Source organism: Stegostoma tigrinum, chromosome 42 (assembly GCF_030684315.1).
Source record: "Stegostoma tigrinum isolate sSteTig4 chromosome 42, sSteTig4.hap1, whole genome shotgun sequence".
Taxonomy (NCBI): Eukaryota; Metazoa; Chordata; class Chondrichthyes; order Orectolobiformes; family Stegostomatidae; genus Stegostoma; species Stegostoma tigrinum.
Window position 1 is genome coordinate 8,312,481 of NC_081395.1, and position 22,967 is coordinate 8,335,447.

General features: G+C 44.4%; 1 protein-coding gene across 3 annotated transcripts; it reads right to left on the reverse strand.

Moving 5' to 3' along the window:
- Positions 1-1,563: 1,563 nt before the first annotated feature.
- Positions 1,564-22,144, reverse strand: rce1a (Ras converting CAAX endopeptidase 1a). Of its 3 annotated transcripts, none has more exons than XM_048525248.2 (8): positions 22,022-22,144; positions 18,131-18,233; positions 15,674-15,757; positions 13,441-13,519; positions 10,734-10,901; positions 9,287-9,358; positions 6,035-6,097; positions 1,564-4,973 (listed from the first exon to the last, which is right to left on the reverse strand). In XM_048525248.2, the coding sequence occupies exons 1-8, from the start codon at positions 22,141-22,143 to the stop codon at positions 4,744-4,746; spliced, it is 921 nt and encodes a 306-aa protein (XP_048381205.1). In that variant the 5' UTR covers position 22,144; the 3' UTR covers positions 1,564-4,743. The 3 variants fall into 3 exon arrangements, with proteins under 3 accessions (XP_048381205.1, XP_048381207.1, XP_048381206.1); XM_048525250.2 differs by having other exon boundaries at positions 15,674-15,753; positions 22,022-22,034; XM_048525249.1 differs by lacking the exon at positions 1,564-4,973 and adding an exon at positions 4,980-5,556.
- Between the last annotated feature and the right edge of the window lie 823 nt (positions 22,145-22,967).

The window sequence follows — 22,967 nt, forward strand, 5'->3', positions numbered from 1 at the left end:
ATATTGCTACAGTGCACATTGTAGGTAGTCTATATTAGAGCCATGGTGACCTCCAGAACTTGACACAAAACTAAGAGAAAGTATGTGTGTCAATGTTTAGATCCATGATGTTAAATTTGTCTAACCAGTTTTACAAACACAAGTCCAAAGAGACTCTGGAGTATCTATCTAGATCACTATATGTAGCAGCCAGGAAAGAAATAACACTGAGGCTAATGGAATATTAGCCTTTCTAACTAGAGGTTTAGGATGCAAAAGGAAGTCTTGCTACCATTGGAAAAAAGGGCTGGTTATCTGCATTAACTGTGCACAGTTCTGGGCTCCACACTTTAAACTTGAAGCGGTGTAATGCACATTCACTCAGCTGGCTGGCTTATGCTACAGAGTGATGGCAAGAGGGTGAGTTCAATTCCTGTGCCAGCTGAAGTCACCACAAAGGTCCCTCCTTCTCAACTTTGCCCCTTGCCTGAGGCAGGGTGGCCCTCACGTTACACACCCCCATGTTAAACAAATGACAATCATTTCTCTCTAATGAGGGTGACCCCATGGTCCACCTTGATTCACCAGAATGCTATGAGGCTTATCAGAAAAGCATTCATAAACTAACTTTTTTATATTCTAGAAGATAGAAATTAAGAGGTTTTCTGAAAGAGATCTTAATAAGATTTTGACACAAGCTGTTTGTGAATTTTTCCCCCACCTGTTAGGGAATCAAGAACATGAATAGCTTTAAATTCAGAATTTTGTTACAATAAAGCGTTGAACTTCTTAGTGAAAGAAGTTGATACTCACTCAAGAAATAATTTTGGAAACAAGATCAGTAAAAAATTGGCAGCCAAGTGTCACAGATTGTTAACTTTGACTACCTTTTTAAAGAAATATGCAAGTCTATAAAATGGACACAAGGAATTTTTATAAAAAGGCTCCCCAAACCTATATGACTTTATTTGTGAATTCAACAGTGGCCAAAAAACAAACAAACAGACTGTCTTATCTTAAGACTCAGTCAAAAAGACTCATTAAACGTGATTGTACACTTGCTCGCTGAGCCGGTGTCTTTGATTGCAGATGTTTTGTCACCCTGATAGGTAAAATCATTAGTGCACCTCTCTGGTGAAGATCCTTAATAATATCGAAGGAAGATATTTAGAAGGGTATGGAAAGAAAGCAGGAATATGGCACGGAGATAGAGAATCAACCATGATCATATTGAGTGGCAGAGCAGACTTGATAGGCTGAATGGTCTATTCCTGCTCCTATTTTCTTAAGTTGTGCTGTAACTATTTTTCAAATTGAAATACAAACTAAAAGGGGCCTACTGTACAAGCTCGTACGAATGTACAATCTTGGTTTGCAGACCATTTGGAGAATTTTGTATGCATTTCTGGCACAAGTGTATTAAGGGACAATTGGATAGAGGTAGAATTCAGATCAGCTTTGAAGACTGAATGCACACAGGCTCAAGGGGCTAACTGGGCTCCTGCTCCTGCAAAGCTCTGTGTAAGCTCTCAATAGACCAATGCGCACATGCACACACGAGTCAGACACATTTATTAACCGCAGTAAAGTGGATGCTTGGTCTATTTTATTTTCTTTAAAATCAGAAATGTATACCCTACACGATACAGTACAAGATTGTCAGCTCCATTTTGCTTTTCAAGTCAAACTCTTAAAACGTCTTGGTTTCTCATTATACAATCTCTTGTCAGGAAAATAGTCACTTTTAGAAAATATATATATACATATATATATATATTGCTTGATTTACAAACATTTCTGTAGTTTTACGTTAGAAAAAATATTTATGAGAATTTAAATTCCTCGGCAAAAGATAGTGGATGTATTTTTCAGTAGTGAGGTCAAAGAGAGGTCGCCGTTGACAGAATTTTAAACACTAACTGGCTGGTGACAAATTCAGCACCATCAAGGTTTTCGGTCATTACACCTTGGATTTATAGCTGGTGGGACAGCTATAGAGACTGACTGCAGAGCTACACAGCCTCTTCCTAGGAAAACCAGAACAGACACACAAAGGACACCAGTCCACGGCTGGGCCAGTGTCACAACACAGCAGGCTTAAAACAAGGACAGCTTCCAGTGCACTTACCTCAGTGAATTTGGGTCGCTAAAAGACGGAAATAAACATTTAATGGGTTCCTCTTTTTTTGTGGGGGGGGGGGGGGGGGCGCGGTGGTCTAAGCAAATATATTTCCTGCTTCCTTGCCATCCAAAGGAAAATCCATTAGACAGGATGGTGTTGGAGGGGGAAGCCTTAACATCAGGGAGGAAGTACTGCTGCATCAAAGTGTATGTTACAGCAGTCCAAATTATTGTGCTTGCCTTTTGGCAAACGGGTACCTCACCACTCTCCAGTAGCCCTTCAGCAATATGTACAGTGCCTGATAATTCCTTCCTTTTCTGATGGGTTTGCAGTGGCACGTCTCACATCACTTCTGCCTCATTAGCGGGGAAAAGATTCTAAGCTTGCTGGCCAGGGAGGGAGAGCTGGGAATGGAATTCCTTGATGCTAGCTCCTGGCAAATTTGAATAAGCCAATCGGTGGCCTGAAGGAAAAGTCAACCTCAAATGGAAAACGGTGTAGCTAACTGGCACAGTCCCAGCCTGAGTAAAGAGTCTGTGGATAATTTAGCTTAGTGAGTCTTTTTTCTTACAAGTTATTTTTAGTCAATTTGTTTGGTTGCGTTGCGATGCACCTCTGGAGCAGGTGGGATTTGAACCAGGGCCTTCCGGGTTTTGACGACCACTGTGCCATCTGAGTTGGGTGGAATTATTCATATTATGACAGCCATGAGGCAGCTGACCTAGTGTTGCCAACTTTCCTCACAGTCCGCCCGGAATCAGGGTGTGGCAGGATTAACGCAGGGTTTAACAACCCAAACTCTGCCTCCCCACACACAAAATAACTAAAGAAAAGAACACTCGAGATGTTGTCTCAATACATCACGCTCCGTAAGCTAAAGGCTCCAATTGTGAAGGAACAAGCCAGCTTATCAGATTGTACTGGCATTCTTTATATTGCAAATGTATGCTGTACTTGCTTTATAGTTCAGTTGTCAATAAAAAACAGGATTTTAATTAACCTTTCAGAGAATTACCCACACTCTTGCTAATGCTGGAAAAACAGGCCATAATCTTCAGGCATATTCAGGGAAGGGGAAAACGCAAGGCCACTCTCACAATGGCTCTGCATCCTTGTGTGAGACTTTCTTACCTGACAATGCTTCTTTTTGAAAATAAAGACTCACTTTTCCCATATCTTGGTTTCAGTCGTCCAAGTGACTTGAAGGTGAAAAATTGCTGTGAAAGTTGGCTTAGGGATGCCCAAAATGCAATCCCTCACCATGGGTCATGCACAGCCTTCAGAAGCAAGGCTTTGATGACCAGCCAGCACAATCCTTACACTGCGCTTGTATTTCCTGGGGGCTGGTCTCTGTTCTGTTTGAACCACATTCCACTCGACAACCTGTGTAAAGGCTGGTCATCGGCCCACCGAACAGATGACATCCAAATCAGAACAACATTTTGTCATGTCGGAAACTCACAAATTAATGCAAGCACAGATTTAAATTGGGAGAGGCCTGGCCCTGCATCAACACCCCCTTCACTCCCCTCCTCAATGACCCCAAAGGCTCAAACCTGCATGGTCCACAGTGACAGGAACAAGGGCTGGTACATCCCTGACATAACTGTTGAGAACAAAACAGGGTACATAGCAGTTGGCGACGGAATTCAGCCAGGTCCCCAAATTCTTTAATAATTGAGGGCAAGAGCCATCTCATTCAGTCAATCGGAATTCAATTCCAATATTTGCTTCTAACCTCACCACGGAAAGGGTCTCCCGCTGCTACCTGACTTCATTGAGACAGAGGAAGGAAAAGGACCCCTCAACCTTCACTCCACTTGTCTCAAGGAGTAGAACATCATTCCAAGTGGATAGACTCCCTGGCCTTAAGGTGGTCATCAGGCAAAGATCCAGCACAGCACAAACCATGCTGCAAAAGCATTCAGCGTGCCAATGAAATAAATAAAAACAGGCCCTCAAATGACATCACAACCCATCAGGGTCTGCACGTCGTACCAGAAGCAGGCCAAAATTCCGGAACTTTCTACATTATTCGTACACAAGTGGACGCAGATGGGGTGTGTGTGGTCTGTCCAACAGAGAATCCTGACAACATAGAGGCTTGGCCATGCAGAGTTACAGGCTCAGAGTGAGCGAAAGGCCGGAAGCGATCACAGTAGGACTTTTCTTTACAACAGTTATGTCACGAGTGACTGGTAAATGAGCGTGAGTTTAAAACGGCACGGCACAGTACTGGCTGGAAGCCTGGAGTTCTTAAATGTGATGCAGTGGTTGGTGGGTGGGGGGGGCAGCGGGTGAGAGGGTGCGCGTGTAAGGGAGTAGTCAGTTTGTCTCATGAGGCATCAGGGGAGGGGTGGGGTTGGGGGTTAAAATGCACCAAACGGAGGACTCTTCTGTTTTTTCCCCTCGTGGCCAAGAAGGGAGACTCCTGAAACACCCGATTTCAAGTACTGTTCTTTTGGTATTCCTGTTCTTCCCCTCTCCATGCCATTCCAGATTCACAGACAAAACTTCCAAATTCCTGAGATGTTTCCCAGTCCACCTGCCAGCTCCTGGATGGAGAATTCCCTGAATTTTAGACAGCGTGAGAGAATAAAGAGAGATAAAGAAAGATGCAACAGGCGAGTCCGCAGATGGGGTCAGGTGCAGATTGAAGTGCTGGTGTCTGGCTTGGTCAAGTGGCAAATGGCAAGGCTACCGTAGAAGATGGGGTCCGTCATAGGAAACAGCAGCAGCAGGAAGAGGATGACTCCCAGTACATAGAAGAAAAAAATGGTGAGTTTCTGAGGGTGGTCGAGGGCAGCGCCAATTGCTGGGAATCCCATGTAGTTGCAAAATGAGTGGCACAACACTGGACCAATCAGATGACCTAGAAAATAAAGAGCGTGTCACAACAATTGAAAGAGGGCCTGTTCACTAAGGAACCTCAGCTTCAGAGAAGTTCCTTCAAAGCACTGAGCAGGTCGTTCTCAAGCAATCCAGTCAGCCTTACGGCTATTGACACTTCCCAGTGACCCCCTGAAAATACTAACAAAATACTCCAAATGCAGGCACCTAGTAGACCCCATGCAGGTACTCCTCAGGCCATTCTGCTGTCACATGTCTGTTGTGAAACCATGCTGTATACCAAAATAAAAATTACTTGCTAGGTATACTTGTTTTGATTTAAAAAGACTGAAGTCACATTCTAATAACCCGCTATCACAATCTAAGATGGTCACATGTTTGCATTACTGTACCTTCTGGATTACAAAGCTGTTAACATTAAGATAATTCATCTGTTAAAGCCACTCCAGGAGCAGAAGTTTTGTAGGAGAGGAGTAAGAGCCATGCTCTCTACCTTCAGACAATCACTTGGCGACTCAACTGACTGGAGATAAACCATTCGACAATCACTGGACAATGGCACGCTGACTGAGAGGGCCATTCACAGCCGTGGCAAATCAAGGTAACTGCAACACAAAAACCTAACCAATTTAGGTCACTGGACAGTTGGAGAGAGGTGACTAGCCAATTCTTTGTACCGGTTAAGTAGTTGTTTTCCCTGCGATGGAACAAGACCCTGACTAGATGCTTTCTCTCATGCTATCCAAATTGTAGCTCAACCTCCAACTACTGAGTTTGACTATTTAGGTGCTGCATTTGTCTGTTAGAAACAGCTCATACTGATTCCTGTTGATCAATTTATCTTTCTAACCCACACACATTAATCTGATGGAGGACTAAAATGTGCTGATGGAAAACAAACTAAGCAAACCGCGAGCGAGAAGATTATGGAAAGGAGAGGAAATGGAGGAAACTGAGGAGCTCTACAGTTCCCAGTCTCTGGGAAGGAATGAGTTGGAGTTTGATGAGCTTGGTTCAAACACAAGTGCAGATGGAGGAAGGTGGCAGTGGTGTGTGGTAAGGTTAACAGTAATATACACTGACCTGTTCTGATGAAAATAAAAGCAGTATATGCTCCAAACACTGCAGTGTAAGAAAACTGGAAAGCTAGGAAGGTGAAAACAGAAACAAACACATCTGCATTAATTAAAAAAATAATAATTAAGGCCATTTTTCTTGTAACTGCCCTATCCATAATGCAAATCTACCGAGCATCAAACTAGCTTATTATTGCATCATTTACTAGAGATTCTAATGTTTTGTCTCTGATGGATCTTAGGATAGCAGGTCTGTAGACCTCCCTTTCTTAAGTAGTGCATTACATTTGCCACCTTCCAATCTACAGGAATATTTTCATAGCATGTAGAATTTGAAAGATGGTCACCAATGCTATACTATCTCTGCAGCCACATTTTTTCAACATTTTGGGATGGAAATGATCAAATCCAGCAGACATATCTTCTTTAAGTCCTATTAACACTCAAGAACCTTGACACCATCCAGGACAAAGCAGCCTGCTTGATTAGTACCATATCCACAAGCATCCACTCTCTCCACTAGCAATGCTCAGTAGCAGCAGGGTGTACCATCTACAAGATGCACTGCAGAAATTCACCAAAGATCCTCAGACAGCACCTTCCAAACCCATGACCACTTCCATTTCAAAGGACAAGGCCAGCAGATGTATAGGAAAACCATCACCTACAAGCCTCCCTCCAAGCCACTTACCATCTTGACTTAGAAATAAATCAGCCTTTCCTTCACTGTTGCTGGGTCAAAACGCTGGAATTCCCTCCCTGATGGCATTATGGGTCAACCCACAGCAGATGGGCTGCAACAGTTCAAGGCGGCAACTCACCCCGACCTTCTCTAGGGCAAGTAGGCACAGGCAATAAGTGCTGGGCACAGGCAGTGACGCCCACATCCCAAAAATGAATTGAAAATAAAATCTTTCTAGCAATTTACTCAATCTGATACGAAAATGCAAAATAAGAACTGAAGTGGACAATTCAAGCATGAAAGCCTGATCTGTCATTCAAGAGGATCATGGCTGATCTGTTTGTGTTTTGAATTCTATATTCTCACCTTCCCCATCAATAACCTTAGATTATGTTACCTAACAAGAATGTATCGACAAATGTCTGAAAAACTACTGAATGACCTTGCTTCTTTGGAGATGGCAGACAGTTTGGCTGCACAGCCCTCAGAGTATAGAACTGTCCTCATCTTTATCCTCAAAGGGTAACCTCTAATTTTAAAACCGTGTACCCCATTGCACTGGACGCACTCACAACAGGCAACTTCCTGACCATGTCCACCTTGTTAATCCAATTGAAATAACGGGCCAGTACCTATTAAAAATCCCAAAGGAATATCATGGATATACAGGCAGCACACTAAACGGTGAGAAAATTCGCAAATCAGAAGTGCGAAGGGATCTGGGAGTGTTGGTCCAGGATTCTCTAAAGGTTAACTTGCAGGTAGAGTCTGTAATTAAGAAAGCGAATGTAATGTTGTCGTTCATCTCCAGAGGGTTGGAATATAAAAGCAGCGATGTGCTTCTGAGGCTTTATAAGGCTCTAGTTAGGCCCCATTTAGAATACTATGTCCAATTTTGGGCCCCACACCTCAGGAAGGACATACTAGCCCTGGAGCGTGTCCAGCGGAGATTCACACGGATGATCCCTGGAATGGTAGGTTTAACGTATGATGAACGGCTAAGGATCCTGGGTTTGTACTCATTAGAGTTTAGAAGGTTGAGGGGAAATCTAATAGAAACTTACATGATAATGTATGGTTTCGAAGGGGTGGACGCTAGGAAGTTGTTTCCGTTAGGCAGGGAGACTAGGACCCGTGGGCACAGCCTTAAAATTAGAGGGGGTAAATTTAAAACTGAAATGAGGAGACATTTCTTCAGCCAGAGAGTGGTGGGCTTGTGGAATTCATTGCCGCAGAGTGCAGTGGAGGCCGGGACGGAATGCCTTCAAGGCAGAGATCGACAAATTCTTGATCTCAAGAGGAATCAAGGGCTACAGGGAGAGTGCAGGGAAGTGGTGTTGAAATGCCCATCAGCCATGATTGAAATGGCGGAGTGGACTTGATGGGCCGAATGGCTTTACTTCCACTCCTATGTCTTACGGTCTTATGGTTAGCACTGCATCAGAGGCCCGTGTTAGAATTCATCCTCGGTCTGGATGGAGTTTGTGCTTTCTCCCACTGTCTGCGTGGGTTTCCTCTGGGTACTCCGGTTTCCACACATGGTCCAAAGGCATACAGATTAGGGTGTATTGGGCCATGCTAAATTGCTCACAGAGTCCAGGGATGTGTAGGTTAGATGGGTTAGCCATGGGAAATGCAGGATTACAGGGGTAGGGTAAGTGGGGTGGGTCTGGGTGGGGTGTTCTTCAGAACAGCAGTGTGGACTTGATGGGCCAAATGGCCTGCTTCCACATTGTAGGGATTCTACAGTGTGATTTCATCCATTGAGCTGTCATTATTAGTAAACTTCAATGGCAAAGATATAAAACAGGCACGTGAATCAATATCATAAAATGTGAGGCTGGATGAACACAGCAGGCCCAGCAGCATCTCAGGAGCACAAAAGCTGACGTTTCGGGCCTAGACCAGGCCCGAAACGTCAGATTTTGTGCTCCTGAGATGCTGCTGGGCCTGCTGTGTTCATCCAGCCTCACATTTTATTATCTTGGATTCTCCAGCATCTGCAGTTCCCATTATCACTTGAATCAATATCATCGACTTTACATCATCAATCAAATTCGAGACTGCCCCAAATAGCAGGCCTACCCATCGCATGCACCGAGCAATAATGAAGATGGTGACACAGTTGTAAAAGTCACTGGGCCATTAACTGCGGACCAGGCTAATGCTTGGGGGGTACATGGGTTCAAACGCCAGTATGACAGCTGGTGGAATTTAAATCCAACTAACAAATCCGGAATTGAAAGCTAATCTCGGTAACAGTGACCACAACTGTTGTAAAAACCCATCTGGTTCACAGTTTTCCTTCAGGGAAAGAAATCTGCCAACCTCACCCAATCTGTCCTACACGTGACTCCAGACCCATGGCAATGTGGTTGTCTCCTGACTGTCCTCAGCTGAGCTAGCAATCCATTCAGTTCAAGGGCATTTACAGACGGGCAACAAGGGCTGGCCTTGTCAGTGCTGGCCACATCCCATGACAGATGGAGCATGTGCCCAGTTCCACTGTATGCACTCTCTCCTCCACCACCTTAACCCAAAGTTTGATCCAAACCCTTCTCCCTTCCGCCTTCGTACCTGCTGAGAGGAAGATCCCCGTGACTGTTCCTTGTCTGAACTTCAGGAGCTCGATCACGTGGTGAAAATGAGCTGGGGGGAGAAAGGGAGCCAGAATTTGTTAAGAAATGAAAGTTAAAATGCTCTCTCCTTGTCGGCAAATCTTTCTGAGCTATGCCTCAGGTCTAAGGCATGTTCGAAGAGTCCATTCTTCAGCTGCCAGTGTGTGGATGGGATAAGGAAGGTCTTACAAGCCAGTGTTCACAGTGAGTAATCAGCAGCAGGAATTCCACTGGAGGGTTGGTCTATTCCTCCCCAGGCAAAGAGGCATCATGGACCTGACCACTTCTCTGATCGAGATCAGGAAACCCAGGAATGATAGTCAAACTGGGGACTTTGCTGGTCTCTGTGCCTTAGCTTCTCACTGCCTTACCAGCTGAGCCGTTACCCTGGGGGTATCTGGGAGTTGTGGTGCGTGTTTAGCTTACAACATTCTATTCTAACATATACCATGTCCCATTCACCCATCACCGCTGTACTCAGTGACCTCGTTCCTGGACTGCTTTTAAAGTTCTCATCCACGGTAAGGTATTTCTCAACCTCTAACATCTTCCAGCTTTAAAATCCTTTGAAAGGGCCTTCTCTTGACTATGGTCTTTTGGGCATATTCACACCCTCCACCACATTGTTAACATCTGTCTGGTCCCCATGCCCTGGAATTTCCTCCCTAATCCTATCCAACACCCTCTCCTACATTAAAATGCTCCTAAAAACATGCCCTTTGACTATACATTTTAAGAATCAAGCCTATTCTTTGGCTTGGTTAAGCTTTGCTGTTTGCGTTCCTGTGAAGTATATTAGGATGCTTCACTATGTTAAAGGTACTATACAAACGTAAGTATTTTCTAAATAATGAGATGTTTACTTGTTCAGTGACATGACAAGTCGCATGAAGTGCTGGCCTAAGGTTATACACCTAACTTATTGCGCAGCCATCTCCAAGTGACAGGCATAAACGTTGCAGCAATTTGTACCCACTGCCTTAATCATCTACATTCAGATATTTGCTCACTTCTTTGTTTCATTTGAAGGGATACAACAGCCTCTACCTCATCTGTGTCTTGTGGCAGAATAGCTCATATACTAGCAGTTCTCTGCAAAATCAGACCATTTGTTTCAAAACATAACCTGCTAAGAGTGATTGACATGAAGAAAGTGAGGCAGGACTGTTCTGATACAGTTGTTAATCAATGTTGAATGCCCTCCAGCCACCAACTAAAGAGCACCAGGTTAAGAGAAAACTGTGAGCAAACTATCAGAAATGAACCTTGAGCCAAAAACTAGTAAACGCGTCACTTCAGAAATCTTCCAAGGGTGGAGGGCCGCCCCTCACACATTCCCAAACTTGTCCCAGCTCCCCTCACTCCCTTGAAGGTAACATCGCACTCACCCGGTCAAACCCACTCACCAACTCCAAAGAAAAGCGGGCAGGTGACAATGGCGCGGCTAAGGCCAGTGCAAGGTACTAGCATTGGTAGCATACAGGCCCGGAACACCAGCTCTTCTGTCAGGGGAGCCACCACTTGATTCCTCATCCAACGCATGTCTGCCACACACTGCACCCAGAACTGTGGATCTAGGAAAGAGACAACACGATCGTCGATTACAAGAGCCTGTTCTCTCTCAGTGATCACCAACAGCAGAAACACGTTAAATTGTCAGAGACAGATGAACATATTTCCCTTATCAGGAATTTCCACTTGGCTAGAGATAACAAAGCGTGGAGCTGGATGAACACAGCAGGCCAAGCAGCTCCTAAGATGCTGCTTGACCTGCTCTGTTCATCCAGCTCCACACTTTGTTATCTCGGATTCTCCAGCATCTGCAGTTCCCATTATCTCTTTTCCACTTGACTATTCGCTGAGTGGGGAAGATCCACAAAACATTAGACAAGGACATCATCTTAAAAATTCATTCAGGGTATGTATTAGTGTTTAACTGACCTGTTAGCAGATATTGAGAGCTGCGTTCTGGGACGGTGCAGACTGTGTTGTGAAGAAATCTCACAATACTATTAGGTAGGGAGTTCTGACGTTTTAATGAGTGATAGTTTTAATGAGTGAAGCAGAGTCCAACAGTAGTATTATAGAACAGAGGGACCAAGGGTGCAGCTTCATAAGTCTTTGAAGTTTGTGTCACATATAGACAGGGCTATTAAGAAGGCAGTTAGCGTGCCTGCCTGCCTTTGTTGCTCAGTCCTTTGAGTATAGGGGTTGGGGCATTATGCTGAGATTGTACAGGGCATTGGTGAGGTCTCTTCTGGAGTGCTGTGTCCAGTCCTGGTCTCCCTCTTATCAGAAGGACGTGGTTAAACTGGACAGGGTTCAGAAGAGATTTACCACGATGTTGCTGGGTATGGAAGGTTTGAGTTATTAAGAAAGGCTAGGACTTGACAGGTGACCTTATAAAGGTTAATAAAGGTTAAAAAGATTTATAAAATCATAAGGGGTATAGACAGGGCAAAAGGTACGTGTCTTTTCCCTAGGATGGGTGATTTCAAGACTAGGGGGGCACATTTTTACAGTGAGAGGACAGAGATTTAAAAAAGACATGAGGGGAAAACATTGTTTACAGAGAGGGTGGTTCACGTGTGGGATGAACTTCCTGAGAAAGTGGTAAACATGGATACAATTGCAAAGCTTAAAAGATATTTGGGTAAGTACACGAATAGAAAAAGTTTGGACAGATATGGGCCAGGAGAGGGTAGGTGGGACTGGTTTAGTTTGGAATTATGATCGGCATGGACTGGTTGGAATGAAGGGTCTGTTTCCGTGCTGTCTGGCTCTATGTTTCCAAGTTCAGGAAGGTGCGAGACTTAGAGGGGAACTTGCAACTGGTGAAAACTGGACAGCATGGACAAGTTGGGCTGAAGATCCTGTGAACCACTATGACTATATGGTGTTCTCATTGATCTGCTGCTCTTGTCTTTCAAGTTGATAAGACAATACAGGTTTAGCAGGTAGCATTGAAGGGGCCTTGCCGAGTTGCCCCAGCGCATTGTGCAAACAGTATATTGTCACAGTGCACCAGGTTCCTAAACAACGGAACACTCTGTCCTTGATGGACACTATCGGCACATCTTGGTTGTCTTAGCCACCCCCCAGCAAGGAAACAAAAGGCTATTTCATACTCTGGTTCCTGTCAATGCATCTTTTGAGAGGTCAAAATAGTTTGCATTTGAGCCCAACTATAGAACAGCTAGATGGAGTTTAAAATTGGATGAAGTTGAGGTATTCCATAAAACAAATAAGGGCACGACTTACAAAACTAAAAGTAGGGCCTTGGGTAGTATTTTCGAGCAGAGAGACCTACTGGTTCAGGTACATAATTTTTTGAAGTTTGTATCGCACACGGACAGGCCAGTTAAGGCGGCAATTATTGCTCAGACCCGAGAGTATAGGAGTTAGGACATTATATTCAGGTTATACAGGACGTGGGTGAGGCCTCTTCTAGAGCACTGTGTCCAGTTCTGGTCTCCGTGTTATGAAAACATATTCTTAAGCTGGAGTGGGTTCAGAAAAGATTTACCAGGATGTTGCAGGGAATGGAGGGTTTGAGTTATAAGGAGAGGATGGGTAGACTGCAAAATTTTTCACTGGAGAGTAGGAGATTGAGGGGTGACCTTAAAGAGGTTTAGAAGGTGATGAGGGGTATAGATAAGTGAATGAGAGGTGATTTTTTTTCCAGGGGTGGGCACATTTCAAGACCATTTTTAAGGTGAGAAGAGAAAATTTTACCAGTCATGAGGGGCAATTCTTTTTACACAGAGGGTGGTTTGTGCATGGAATGAGCTTCCAGAGGAAGTGGTGGGTCCAGGTACAGTTACAATGATAAAAGACATTTAAATAAGTAGATGAATATGGAGGGATATGGGACAGGAGCAGGCAGATGGGACTAGTTTAGTTTGGGGCTGGTTGGACTGAAGGGTCTGTTTCCATGCCCTTGACTCTACAGGACTGTAGCATCTCACACACAATGAGATGAAGGGTACAAAATGCTGGACTGTTTGAAGATGAAAATCCCACAGAACATGACTTATCATGTTTTAAACCAGATTCACTATTATTAAGCTCCTGCAATTCTACCTTATCTAGGCACTAAAAGCACAGGCTTACCTAGAATCATCTTCATTCCTTCAATGAAATCCCACGGATAGTCCATAACCAGCTGTATCAGTGGCCCAAAGAACAGTACCTGCCCGACACACAGAAATAGGGCTGAATGTTACCAGAAATTGGCTAAGTGTCAACGTTGGTGAACTTCATAATAAGGGTGTCACTCAGCCAGCCTTGGCATGTTTATCTTCCACATGCCTATTTGTCATATTCTCCAGCTTGCCAGAGCCAGAGGTACAGAAGGACCAGCCACTGCCGCTACCTTCAAAACCCAGCCCAGCACCCGGACAAGCAGTGGCAGCGTGCAACAGCCCTGCACAGTTCCTGTCAATTGTCACAGATGTGTTGGGCAGAAGGGAACTAGCAGCTCACTTTGTCAACAGGGACTTGGAGGTGCTGGTTGAACACAAAGGGGTAGATAGTCACTGCCCATGGAGCATGCCCTGAGATGCTGGTACCTGATATCCAAGATGGCGGGCCAGAAGAGCAAGTGGAAAGCTGGAATCACCAGGTACCCGCACAGACTTTCATGTTGGGAATTGCTGTTGTCTAGTTTCTGTCTGGCAGGTGGGAGAATGGGAAATTGTATATCAAAATGAGGCAAGATGATGTAGCAAGATGTTAAAGCATGCTAGCAAATATCTTACCATTCCCTAGAAGGAATTCTGTCTTGCCATTCAACAATATGGACTTCAGCAAGGCATTTAACAACTTTAGATCACATGGAATCCAGGGGGAGCTAGCCAATTGGATACAAAATTGGCTTAATGGTAGGAGACAGATGGTAGAGGTAGAGTGTTATTTTTGAGTCTCAAGGCCTGTGACCAGTGATGTGCCGCAAGGAACCGTCGATGGGTCCACTGCTTTTTGTCATTTATATAAGTGATTTAGATGTGAATATAGGAGGTTTGGTTAGTAAATTTACAGATGACACCAAAATTGGTGACATAGTGGACAGCAAAAAAGGTTATCTCAGAGTACAACGGGAGCTGGATTGGATGTGACAATTGGCCGAGGAGAGGTAAGTGAAATTGAATTCAGATAAATGCAAAGCGTCTATTTTGGTAAGGCAAACCAGGGTAGGGCTTATACAGTTAATGATAATATCCTGGGGAGTGTTACTGAACAGAGAGACATTGGTAGTGAAGAAGGCGTTTGGCATAATTGCTTTCCTTGATCAATGCAATGAGGATAGGAGTTGGGATACAATGTTGCGGCTGTGCAGGACATTGGTGAGGCCACTTTTAAAATACTGCGCTCAGTTCTGGTCTCCTGGCTACAGGAAGGATGTTGTTAAACTTGGAAGGGTTCAGACAATATTACAAGGATGTTGATGGGTTTGAACTATAGGGTAAGTCTGAATAGGCTTGGGTTATTTACCCCTGGAGTGTCAGAGGCTGTGGTTACCTTATAGAGGTTTATAAAATCATTAGTGGGGGATGGATAGGGTGAATGGTCAAGATCTTTTCCCTGGAGTAGGGGAATCCAAAAGTAGAGGGGCATAGGTTTAAGGTGAGAGGGGAAAGGTTTAAAAGGGACCTAAGCGGCAACTTTTTCAAGCAGACGGTGACACACGTATGGAATGAGCTGCCAGAGGAAGTGGTGGAGGCTGGTACAATTACAACATTTAAAAAGGCATGTGGACAGGTACATGAATAGGAAGGGTTTAGAGGGATATGGGCCAAATGCTGGCAAATGAGACTAGATCAGTTTAGGATATCTTGTCAGCATGGATGAGTTTGACCGAAGGGTCTGTTTCCATTCTGCGCAACTCTATGACTTGGTTGGAAGATGGGACTTTTTGCTCTCAATGTCCTTGTTGTTGATCTATTTCACAATACCTTTCAGAAGGGTGAACATTTTCTCTACGGATACCCTATCAAAAATCTTGACAAGCATTAAAGATTTTTATCAGGTTAGCCATTGGCCTTCTCTTTTCTTGAGGAAGGTGTACCAGATTACTTAGTCTTTTTGACAACTTCAGTTCTAGTCATTATCTATGAGAGTCTTTGTTGCACCTTCCAATGCCTCTGTATCCTTAATATAATAAGGAGATGAGAGGCGGTATTTAGTACTCGAGTCTAATCTAATCAAAATTCTACATAACTTTAACAAACCTTCTGTGCGGAAGTACATAAAAAAATTGCTTCAGCTTCTATCGATGCAGAATCGTCTACCAACCTGCATCCCCACAGTACCATTCAGAATTTAGCTACTGCGTTTGTACACTCACCATGGTCAGTAAGAGTGGAAGGCAGGCAGCAGCAAAGATCCCCTCCAAATGGACCCCCATTAGCATCAGCAGCGACGGACCTGTCTAATCAAAACATGCAACCAGTCAGATTCTCCGGTCTTTTCTGCCATGTGAGAGAAGCGCTGCAATGTCAACAAGCGCTACGTTATTCAGTAACTTATGATCAAAACCAGCAGTGCCCGAACAGCACCCCAGTCCTCGCAGTGCCATGGTGTCATTAGAATTGCAATAGAGTAGACGAGGCCTGCTTCCTGGCCATTGAGAACCAGCCGTTCAAAGTGGTTTGATTGTCTGGATTGAGAGGAACGTCATAGGTCATGGACTAAAGGGAACAGCTGTAACTAGGGAGACAAAATTGGCTAGGGGACAGTTAACAGAAAATAATGGTTAAAGGATACTTTGGGGGCTGGGAGAAAGATTGCGGTGGAATTCCCGATATTTTTTGTAAACTATTCGAGAACTTGGTGTGTTTTCAAAGTTTGCAGGTGAAGCCAAACTTGGGAGCATTGTAAACTGTGAGAAGGGTAATATAGAACTTCAAAAGGACTTTGGAGGAGTGAGCAGATGAAATTCAATACAGGCACGTGAGAGTTGATACACTTTGGTTCAAAGAACATGCAGAAAGACAATATAAAGTAAAGGTCACTATTCTAAAGGATGTGCAGGAGCAGACAGACCTGAGTGTGTATGTACACAAGTCATTAAAAGGCAGCAGGAAAGGTAAAGACAGTTGTTAATAGTGCAAATATTATTCTCAGCTTTGGAAACAGAGACACAAAATTCAAGAACAGGGAAGTTACCAAAAACTTATCTGTCACTGGTCAGACCTCAGCTGAAATATTGCAACCAGGCACCACATTATGGGAAGGATACTAATGCATTGGAGAAATTGCAGAAGAGGTCCAGGAGAATGGTTCCAGGAAGGAGACACTGCAATTGTGAGGAAAGATTGGAAAAGTTGGGACTGTTTTCCTTGGAGAAAAGATGTGATTAAAGTTTCCAAATCCGTAAAGGGTCTGGACAGAATGGACAGGAACAAACTGCTCATGGTCGCAAAGGGTTCGAGAAACAGAGAACATAGTTTTAAAATGTTTTGCAAAAGAAACATATGTGAAATGTGAAAAAAACTTTTACACACAGCAAGCTGCTGTTGAATGGAATGATCTGCCCGGAAGTGTGGTGGAGGTAAGGCTCAATCAAGGGAAGTGGATAATTGTTTAATTTGAAACAATGTGCATGAAAACGGTACCAAGTTAAAACACAGACAGCCAATACAGACACAGTGGGCTGAATGGCCTCCTTCTTCAAAATTACAACCCTGTGATTCCGTGAATAAAGTACAGTTTTGAGAGAATGCACAATAGTAAAAAGAAAGAGCATTTATTCATGGGCATTTAGGGTGCCAACCCGCAGAACTGAATTATCAAACAAAAATTTGGCAGGACAAAGCTAGTGTTATAGCACAAAGGCTGCAGAGCACCAGGTGTCATCTTAAAAAAAAATCAATACCCCATTAAGTGACTTCTTAGAATCCAACTAGGAGCGGCATGGTGGCTCAGTGGTTAGCACTGCGGTTTCACAGCCCCAGGGTTTGATTCCAGCCTTGGACGACTGTCTGTGCGGAGTTTGCACATTCTCCCTGTGTCTGCGTGGGTTTCCTCTGGGTGCTCCAGTTTCTTCCCACAGTCCAAAGATGTGCAGGTTAGGGTGGAGTGGCCGTGCTAAATTGTCCCATAGTGCCCAGGGATGTGCTGGTTAGGGTGGAGTGGCCGTGCTAAACTGTCCCATAGTCTCCAGGCTTGATTCCCCGATTCACGTTCTTCATGAGAACAGGAATAGTGAAGATCTCCCATCGTTGTTCCTGAGCAACACCAGCTGCAAACTAAAAATCAGCAACCCAAATTCCACAGTCTGACGTCTGTTTCGGAGCCACCGTGCCTCATGTTTCAAATATGTTTTACTTAAATAGACAATTAAACATTCTCAACAACTACATGCATTTATATGGTGTAATTAATATAGGATGAAGTCCTAAATCATTTACGGAAGCATTATCAAAGACAATTAAGGAGACATTGGAGGAGCCTACTCAGAGGCTTGGTAGACAAGTTATATGAGAGCAAAAAAGACAGAGAGTAGCAGAGAAATTTCATGAGACGATTCCAGAGCTTAGAATCCAGGCAGCTGAAGTCACAACTACTATGGTGAAGTGAAATGCTGGCAAATGGCACGAGATTAATTTAGAATATCGAGTCAGTGTGGATGAGCTGGACCGAAGGGTCTGTTTCCAATGCTGTACAACTCTGTGACTCTAGGATGGAAATCAGCAATGATCAAAAGGCCAGAATTGGTAGTGCCAGAAGATCTCAACAGGATTTGGTTCACCAGTCACTCATGGTATGCTGCACCCGGAGGGCAATGAGAGGGCTGACGTACCTTGAAACCTGTGTACTGCCGCCATGCCCAGACCCATAATGGAGACAGCATCGAGACAATCAGGACGCTTGTGAATCGCCGTTTAATCACAGTCGGATGATCCCTGTTAAAACACAAACGGAATTTGTTCAGACAAAAACAACTTTGCAGAGGGACGCATGTTCCAAGGTACTGAAGACACACAACATTTTAACAATCACGGCACACAAGGCTGGCACGCTGCCTCACAGTGTCAGGGACCCGAGCTCGATTCCACCCTCAGGCAATTGTCTGTGTGGAGTCTGTACATTCTCCCCATGACTGTATGTGTTTCCTCCCAAGGTCCAAAGATGTGCAGGTTAGAGTGAATTGGCCATGCTAATTTGCCCATAGTGTCCAGGGATGTGTAGGTTAGGTGGATTAGCCACGGGAAATGCAGGGTTAGAGGCATACAATTGGGGGGCAGGGGTTGGGTCTGGGTGGGATGCTCTTCAGAGGGGCAGTGTGGACTCAATGGGCCAAATGGCCTGTTTATACATTGTAGGGGTTCTATGATATCTTGTGACCCACTTCAGGGGGCAGGATGGGCAATGGCTCAACATCCTATCCAATTCCCTCAGTTGTGCATTAAATAAGTTACCTTTAGGCATCCTCTCAGACTGTCTCTCCTGCTCTCTTTTTCTGCAGTTTCATGACGACTGCAATACTCTAATTCAAAGGAAAGTGTAGGTAACTTAGTTGAATTAGTTGAAGCAAACGAGCAGCTCACCCGAGACTGTGTGTCAGACGCACAGTCTAACAGCACTTTGGTTCAGGAGTTGTTGTGGCCCTCTAAACAAGATGCTAGGACACAGTACGGAAAGGATCAGGGATCTAACTTCAGACATGGCAGATAAGGGGACAATTGTGACAACTAAGGAAGAATAATTGTACTAAACGGAGGATGAGGCAACCACGGCTGACAAGGAAAGTCAAGAACAGCATAAAACCCAAAGAAAAAGCATGGGGGGGGGGGGGGGGTGAAGATTAGTGCGATGTTAGAAGATTGGAAAGTCTTTAAAAACCAGCAGGGGATAACTTTTTAAAAATGCAATAAAGGCGGAGAAGATGAAATATGGAGGTAAGCTAGTTAGTGGTATAAAAGAAGACTGCAAGAATGTTTTTTAAGATATCTAAAAGATAAGAAAAAGGCAGGAGTGGACATTGGACCACTGGAATTTGAGGCTGGAGAATTAGTAATGGGGAAACAAAGATATGTCGGAAGAACGGAACAGAACAGATACTTTGCATCAGTTTTCACAGTGGAAGACACCAGGACTGAAGTGAATGCAGTGTCCATTGTGAAGGAGAAGGTGCAGGGGAAGCTGAAAGGTCTGAAGTTGGATAAATCACCTGGACTGCTTTGTTGTGGGCTATAGAGGCACGAAATGATGATACATGAAATTTACTGGCTCAAGTGCAAATTTACAGTGTTCTGATACCAATATATTACATTAAGTGGTAAGACAGGCAAGGGTATAGAACTGCACACACTGAAAAAGAAAGCAAGGCTATTAACAACAAAGTCTCACACCATCAAAAAAAAAACAAAAAATGGCCTTGACAGCATGTTTGACATTGAAAATGGAAAGCTCCACTCACTCCCCGATAGACCTGTGACAACTGAACTACTGACCAAACTATTAACCTGAAGGATCACTGGGCTCAAATTGTAAACTCTGCTTTTCTCTTTACAGAAATTGCTGAGTTTCTACAGCACTTTCGATTTTTGTTTCAGATTTCCGGCATCCACAGTTCTATGAAGGTCAGAGACAGATCGCTAAATCTTTGAATCCTTAAGATTTTCAGTCTCAGTCACAAAAGTCAGGAATACCATAGGCAATAAGGAGTTTTGGTTTTGCAAAACTCTGACCGGAAGAGCACAGATTTCATTCTACACGTCTAGTAATACTTAGGTAATTGAATTTTGCACAAGTTATCCTAACCAGCACATGCCATTGTGCAATGTTTTATATTGCATCAGGTTTAGCAATTTGTAATTGTCAAGGCAATCAGTCTCCCATTCTTGGAATACAAGCCACGTCATGACACTTGGTCAATAGACCTTGCAAACAAGCCAACACCACAGTCTGCAAGTCAGACAGCAGGCTCTAAAACTTTTTCTTCGCAAAACAAACCAGGATTTTATGTTCCCAAAAGAATAGACAATAATGTTGTAGTGTCATGGTTTACTTTAACAGTACAGAAAGAGGCTCTTCAGCCCATTATGGTCATCGAGGAACCCATTCTAAACCCATTTTCCCACACATGGGCTAAAGCCTTGTATACTATGACATCCCCATCTAAGTAGTTGTTAAATGTCTTAAGGTTCCCTCTACTTCCTTTTTAGACAGTGAATTTGAGATATCCACAATCCTCTAGAAAATGTTTCATCAAATGGTCTGTAAACCTTCTGCTCCTCCCAGTAAAGCTTCAGATGATAGCAAGAGGAAATAAACCAGGGGAACGAACATCTCAAAAAGGAGGTATGTGTGAACATACAAATTAGGGGTAGCGGTAGGCCATTCAGCCCCTTGAGCCTAATCTGCCATTCAATAAGATCATGGCTGATAAGTTCATATTCCTAAAATTGGCATTCAGGCCTATTCCAGATACCCTTTCACCCTTTGTTTTTAAATTTATTCATAGGAAATGGACCTCTCTAGCTAGGTCAGCAGCTTCTGAGAAGGTAGTGGTGAGCTACATTCTTGAAACACTGCAGTCCATTTGATACAGGTACACCCATAATGCAGTTAGGAAACCCAGAACTTACAGCCAGTGAAAATTAAGATACGGCAATATAGTTCTGAGTCAGGAGTGAGTGTGACTTGGAGGGGAACTTGGTGTTCCTATGTATGGTAGGCTGTGCACAGACTGTGCGGTGGAGAAAGATCCCAGCGATGCCTTGGCAACAAGCTAGACAGTAGCAGTTGTGGATTTGGATTCTCCTTTAGGTGGTATGCCACATCCACCCTGTCAAAACCCCTATAGATCATATACAAAAACAGAAATTTCTGGAAAGGCTCAGCAGGTCTGGCAGCTTCTGTGGAGAGACATCAGAGTTAACCTTTCAGATGGAACCCCTGAGCTCTGAGGAGTCACTGAACCTGAAACGTTAACTCTGCTTTCCCTCCACATACGTGGAGATGCCAGTGTCCGACTTGCGGTAGACAGCATCAGAAGTCACATGACACCAGGTTACAGCCTAACAGGGTCATTTGAAACCACAAGCTTTCAAAGCACCGCTCTTTCATCAGGTGAAAGACAAAACAGCGGCACTCTGAAGGCTTCCGATTCCAAATAAAGCCGTCGGACTGTAATTGGGAGTCCTGCGACTCCCGACTTCCCCTCCACAGATGCTGCCAGACCTGCTGAGCTTTGCCAGCAATTTCGGATTTTGTTTCTGATTTACAACATCCACAGTTCTTGGCGGATAATAGTCCCTGAAGATTGCATGTGTTTCACTCAAAGAGTAGATTTATTGCGACTCATTATTCAGAAGTTGCCAGATTCGCTGTAAATTTGCATTTTGGGGGTGGGGGGGGCGAAGGGGTGGGTTTATTCTTTCAGTACTTCTTTATATTGGCTTGGTTTAAAAATATGCAGTCAGGAGAGGTTTGGGAACTCCTTGCAACTTTCTTGTTGCATGCCTGGGTGCTAATTGTACAAATGCTCAGCAAGCAGAGATCGAATTGCTCTGTGTGTGTGTGTGTGTCCCTCTCCTTCCTGCCCAGGTAGGTTTTGCACAGCATTGCAGTGGGAGAAGACCCCGGCGTTGCCCTGGCAACAAGCACCCCGGCGTGGGTCGGCCCCCGGGGGGAGGGGGAGAGGGGCGGTGTGGAGCGGGGTCACGCTTTCAACATCGGGAGTTACCTGGGCAACTGGCTCCTCCACACGTACAGGCTCCCCACGTAGCTGCAAGCCAGCAGCAGGCAGGAGATCACGGAGACGGAGCACAGCTCAGCGCCGCCACCGAGATCCGCCATCATCGACATGCCAACCCTTCCGGCGCAGGCGCCTGCGACGCATGTTTAAGACGTCAGCGGAGACACACCGCCCCCGTAGCTGCCACTGTTCATTCATAAATCCCGCCAGCGCGGCAATACTCCGGGCAGCGCTCATTCAACAATGCTGCAGCTTTTATCCTCACTCAACCTTCACCAACCTCAGTTTTTCTCCAAAACTACAAGGATCGCAGGGCAGAAACGGCATTTACGTTTATCAAAAGGATTCAGATAATCTCGTAGAGGCTTCTAAAATCATCAGGGGCATGGATAGGGTGAATAGCCAAGGTCTTTTTGGTGCCCCAGAAACAAAAATAGAGATTGCTGGGAGAGCTCAGCAGTTGTGGACGGAGATCAGAGTTCACGTTTTGGGTCGACTGACCCTTTAGTGCGAAAGTAGAGAGCAAGGGTTTAAGGTGGGGTTCGGGGGAATATAAAAGGGACCTGAGGGGCAACTTTTTCACGCAGAGGGTGGTGCGTGTACGGAATGAGCTGCCAGAGGAAGTGGTGAAAGGCTGGTACAGTTACAGCATTTAAAAGGCATCTGTATGTGTATATGCAGAGGAAGGATTTGGAGGGATATGGATGAAATGGGACTAGATTAATGGTCAGCATGGAAAAGTTGGACCAAAGGGTCTGTTTCCATGCTGTACAACTCTATGACTCTATTTATACTCATAGCTCTGTGGCTAGCACTCCAAAATGCTAATCATCGCAGTATGCCCAATATTCCCTCGACTCTTCGATCAGAAGTCTGTTCACAGAAGGCCACAAGCGCCCACAGACAAATACCCTTTTATTGTGTGGTTTATTGA